At 38.4% G+C, this 5,000-nt stretch overlaps 1 protein-coding gene across 1 annotated transcript in view; it reads right to left on the bottom strand.

Moving 5' to 3' along the window:
- Window positions 1-2,238, bottom strand: part of syt11a (synaptotagmin XIa) — a 14,526-nt gene extending 12,288 nt beyond the window's left edge. The window contains exon 1 of the mRNA XM_030789431.1: window positions 2,205-2,238. Coding sequence (XP_030645291.1) covers window positions 2,205-2,238 — 34 coding nt within the window. The remainder of the gene's footprint in view (window positions 1-2,204) is intronic.
- Between the last annotated feature and the right edge of the window lie 2,762 nt (window positions 2,239-5,000).

Raw genomic sequence — 5,000 nt, forward strand, 5'->3', positions numbered from 1 at the left:
CCTGTTATGAGAGTCGGTATGGTTTACTTGTGAGGTGAAAAATCAATGTCTTTTTGAATCAATAACAACATCAAATTATTTGATATCACACAAACATTCAATTCGCAAGTGATTTGATTTTGATTTTACAGAGTTCGGTTTGACGAAGCAATCTGTTTTTTTTTAAGAGATTTTCTTTATTCTTTGATAGATGTAGCCTCAGACTGAGGGAGACTGTTCTATACCTCGATGAAATATCTTTCTCTCAGCATCAGTTCTCCAGACGCCTCCTACGCTGTGGGTTCAATCCAAGACACTTAAAAATATCTGACCCTTTTTTGCATCCCAGACGGATCCTTCACGCGTCCAGCAGAAATCACATCATGACTAACTGACTTGCCTGGTCACACGTCATACAAATACTAGACCAATTTAAAAGATTATTGATGTCACCACTGTATTGTTTTTCTTTTTTCTTCTTAAACCAAAAAATAAAAATATTCAGACCAGTGAGTGGACTTTTTTCAAACAGTTTTGTAAAATTGTATTAGCTTCCATAAGATTCTATCCATATTCCAGTTAAAACCATTGCATTACATGAAACTGTGCTTAACCTTCTAAAACCTGTTCGGAATAGGTGAATGCTATTCTAAACAGTTAAAGCAATAATTGAAAAAAAATTAAAGAGGGTGATCGATATGGTTTCTTTCGTCTCAAAGGAAGTAAAGGACCATCAGTTATACTTCAGCTGAAATGGTAAGCAAGGGTGAATCATCCAAAAGCTGAGCTGTTTTCTGCTTTCTACAAATTACACCTGTAACAGCAAAGCACTTTAGTTAATTTAGTCCCAAGGAAAACAAAAATGTGTACGTAGCTATTATTCTACAACTATTATAATTATTGTGGTTGTTGTTTTTGTAGTTTTGTCCTTGTTGTACGTGGTTAAAAATAAAGAAGTATTAATATGTTAGAACATTATGTGCCCAGCCATTTTCTCACAGTAGGTGTTTGATTTCACTTCGACTTTTTCACTCGTCCTGGTTTCTAACGTGATCCAGCTACACGCCCAAAAAACGCGACTCCTTTTAGTAACTGTTTAATGTGCCTCTGAGTGTGTTTATACTGCATGAGAGACGCGACCAGCCTGCGTAATGTCAATGAACCGTTTCAAAAGAACTCCTGGAGGCTTTAGAACACTGCATGCACACACCAAATACCACTGCCCTAGTACTCTGTTCCGCTGACAAACTCCATATCGCCCTCGGTGCAGGGGGAAAGTGGGTTTGATAAAACAATGGGAGATGAACAGGGCCAGCTGATGCCAAGCACCGGGAACAGACATAACGTCATCCGCCCTTATCCCTACACGCGCAGTCAGCGCCATTAGGGATGAGCGGAAGGCATGGGAACAGGCCCGCGAGGGCTCGTCTTCCCATCTGTCCTGCGCACGAACACAACCACTCCACGGAATAAACTAATCTATTTTAATTCTGTGGGAATCGACTAACAATAGCAAATGCAGAATTCTCACGTTTCGGACAAATCTGTTAAAACAAAGAATAACTGAAAAGTGTCGAGGCAGCTGACTACAAACCAAAGAAACTGACTAAACTTGCGCATGACTGAACGCCCATGAATAACTGTAATTCTACTGTAAATCCTTCCAAGCATTTCCGGCCCACTTGAGCACAAATAAAAAATACACAATATATGCAAACAATGTATTCTAAATATTGTTAAGATGAAGTGCAAATAAACTGTTAATTTCTATTAAATAGCAGAGTCCTCCTTCAGTCAAGGCTACAAGGCAAATGTCAATTTACAATTTGGGTTACAGAGATACAGTCTCTCTGATTTTGCCCAAGGAGGCCTAAAAACTATTACTGGTATTAACCATTAAATGGGCAACCCAAGCAAAACCTACAATTCAATTAATTAAAAAAAACGCGAACAACATTAAGACACATCGAATAAACCTCCCCAGGCCTTCATTGACGTTGATGCTAGCAAACAGATTCCGTTTCAAATGAAAAAAAAGAAAATTATTCGTGAAATTACGACATCCTTACACAACCGCTTTAGCCAAAAGAATACCGTCCAAAATACAGTGGGCTATGGTCCGTCCCGAACAACTCGACTGAACGGCACCGATCTATACGTGGCGGGTGTTGCCTACATAAGCATCCCAACAGTAAAAAAAATAAATAACATAACGTTTTACTTACCATAGGTTGGTCTTAATTTGGTCACCTCAGCCATTTTGAGATTCAATGGCTGTGCTGTATTAAGAAAACAAAAAAATAAAAAAAACAAATTTTTAACTCTCTATTTTATTTCCATGAATGATATTTCCTCTCCGTTCTAATTCTCTGAGTCGGTAAAAACGGGTTTGGACGAGGGAGCGACAGCGTTGGTTACCCCGTGTTTCAGCTGGTCCGAGATATCTGTTGTGATTGCGTGGTCCTCAAGGATGCGCTCGGGAACGCGCCCGTGCACTCTCGTTCGTTCTAGGCTCGTGAAGCTCAGGGAAGCTGCAGCGATTTGGTACTGAGGAGGCGGCGAGATCCTTTAGCGCCGCCTAAGGTGATTGAATACTATTACTACTCTGACGGCAGGATAAACAGGTTGCAGTCTTCGAACGATACGGCGATCTCTTTAAACACCACCGTGGATATCCCTCGCTCTCGCTGTTAAATAAAATAGGCTATAAAAATCTGGGGCTCGAGGGGAAGAGCCGTGGCCTGCCAAATCTAATAAACTCTAAATACTGAAATTACCCAAGCAATGTCATGAGGGAATTAGTCAGCTCTAATGGTTTGTTTGCGAACTCAACGCTAATGCATCTCCATGACAATTTACTTAAGTTATTTGATACTCAGGGCAGAACGATACGCTGGAGATGTTTACACACGAGTATCTTGAGCATCAGTATTTGAGCAGAATTGAAAGATCTACCCTAAGTGTATCATTTATGTCATCTAAAGTAACTGCACATATATGCAACTGGCGTTGAAGATTGTGGACAACATCAAGTTACAGACAATACAAAAAAGGGGGGGGGGGAAAGCCGAAACACCATGCTGTGACCGTTGTACGATGTGCTCAGCTGTGGCTCAGCTATTTCACAGGCTACATTGGATCAAACAGCACTCATAGCCTCTGCGGAACCTGCACCGCAAACTCAGCAGTAACAGAGATATTGTTAACTATCCGGTTTCAAGTCATTTTTATTGTGTCCAGAGAAGGTGCGTGTAATTTTACTTTCAGTGTGACCTTTAAAATGGTCTGTGTTCTTTATCTAGTCCATGTTCCTAAGTTTGTTTTTGGGGTGTGGTCTCCAGATATGACGAGCCAGTTTGAGTTTACATTTGACTAACATGGGATATTATTTTGTCTCCATGCCAGAGAATACTTTACTTTCTGTGGTATGAACAAATATGACTGTTGCCTTGAAAACTGTTTAGCCAATTTTTTTTTTGTTGCTGTTGATGTTCCATTTACAGAATGGCTATTCTTACAACGCCCCAGTAGTACTCTTCTTGTTTTCGTTTTCACAGCGCATTGAACAATTATTATAATATCAACTCCATCTAGTGACAAGGATATGTATTGCATTTCATGTTCTTACCCTGATGCAGTCAGCGGTTTCAAACACCTCATTTCAAATAAAACGTTTTTTGTACTCAGATGCTTAACGGTGTGCCACAGATCATGTTTATGTTATGTTTGGATTAGTAAGAGTATAATTCATTTAAAGAAAAAATCATGAAAATTCATGTGTAGGCTATGTACTACAGCATTTCAGCTGGTAGTTCAGTGTATATTTGACGAGCCAGTGATTAACAACGTATATTTAATATTATCATCATGAACTCAACGGATGAATTAGACAACAAAACAACGTCACAAACTGAAATACACACATCATATCTGTATCAAAATGACTTGTTTTACTTAACTTTGGTGTACAGTCAACGTCACAGGAGCAGAACGTCCTTTAACAATAAAATAATTATAATTACAACGATAATTGAAATAACAATATCAATAAAATAGTCAAATTGAATATTTTCACACTGGATAACATACTGTTTAAATACTTGTAAGAAATAGGTTTAACACATGGAATGCTCTAGGTTCAGTTTCCAGTTGGGTGATTGTCGTATCACTGACATACACTTTTTTTTTTCTTTTTTTTTTAGCATGATAAATCCACATCTTAGTAACCGTATGTCTATACGGCAAGAATACACAAGGAGGTTTAGTAAAAGCAATGTTTCATAGTGCATGTTGGACAGACATTAATATATATTGAGGTGGGCCATGTCTTGGAACAATGGACTTTTCATCCTTAGGCGAACTAATCGAGTTGTGAGGGTAAAAAAAAAGGCAAAAAAAAAACAACCAAAAAACAAAAAAACAGGTGAAGCGCAGGTGTAATCATCACGAGTCAACTCATTTACACTTGGAAAAAAAAAACACCTGTGCTATATCTCAACCTCACTGGCGTTTCAGGGAGGAAAAAAAAAGAAAAGAAAGAAAGAAAGAAAAAAGCTACATCGGGATTCAGCTTCCCCGGTAAAGAGGTTGATCTGATCCTAAGGTTTTGCCGGCAAATGCTGGAGTCCTACACAAACTACGGAGTACCTAATTCTGACATCTGTTGTAGTGTTCAGTTTTTAACTATTTCATAACACAAGCTGTCTAGCTTAAATCACAAAAAGTAATACATGTTGCCACACACTTCACAAAGCGCATGTAGGTTTGACTTTACAGACATTAAAGTATTCTGTATTCAGAGTATTCAGAGCTGTGTGAATTCATCCAATGAAAAATACCTCTTGATTTCAGTCTAAAATATGTAACACACTCCGTTAAGGGTTGACAAAGAGTGGAGAGCTGAATGGGTTTTTTTTTACATGTAGCATTGCCCTGTTATATAATAACACAAAAAGGCACAAAAAAAAATTAAAGCCATCATATCAAATAATATTTACTGAGGAAAAGAAGGCTTGACACTT

Source organism: Chanos chanos, chromosome 12 (assembly GCF_902362185.1).
Source record: "Chanos chanos chromosome 12, fChaCha1.1, whole genome shotgun sequence".
Lineage (NCBI taxonomy): Eukaryota > Metazoa > Chordata > Actinopteri > Gonorynchiformes > Chanidae > Chanos > Chanos chanos.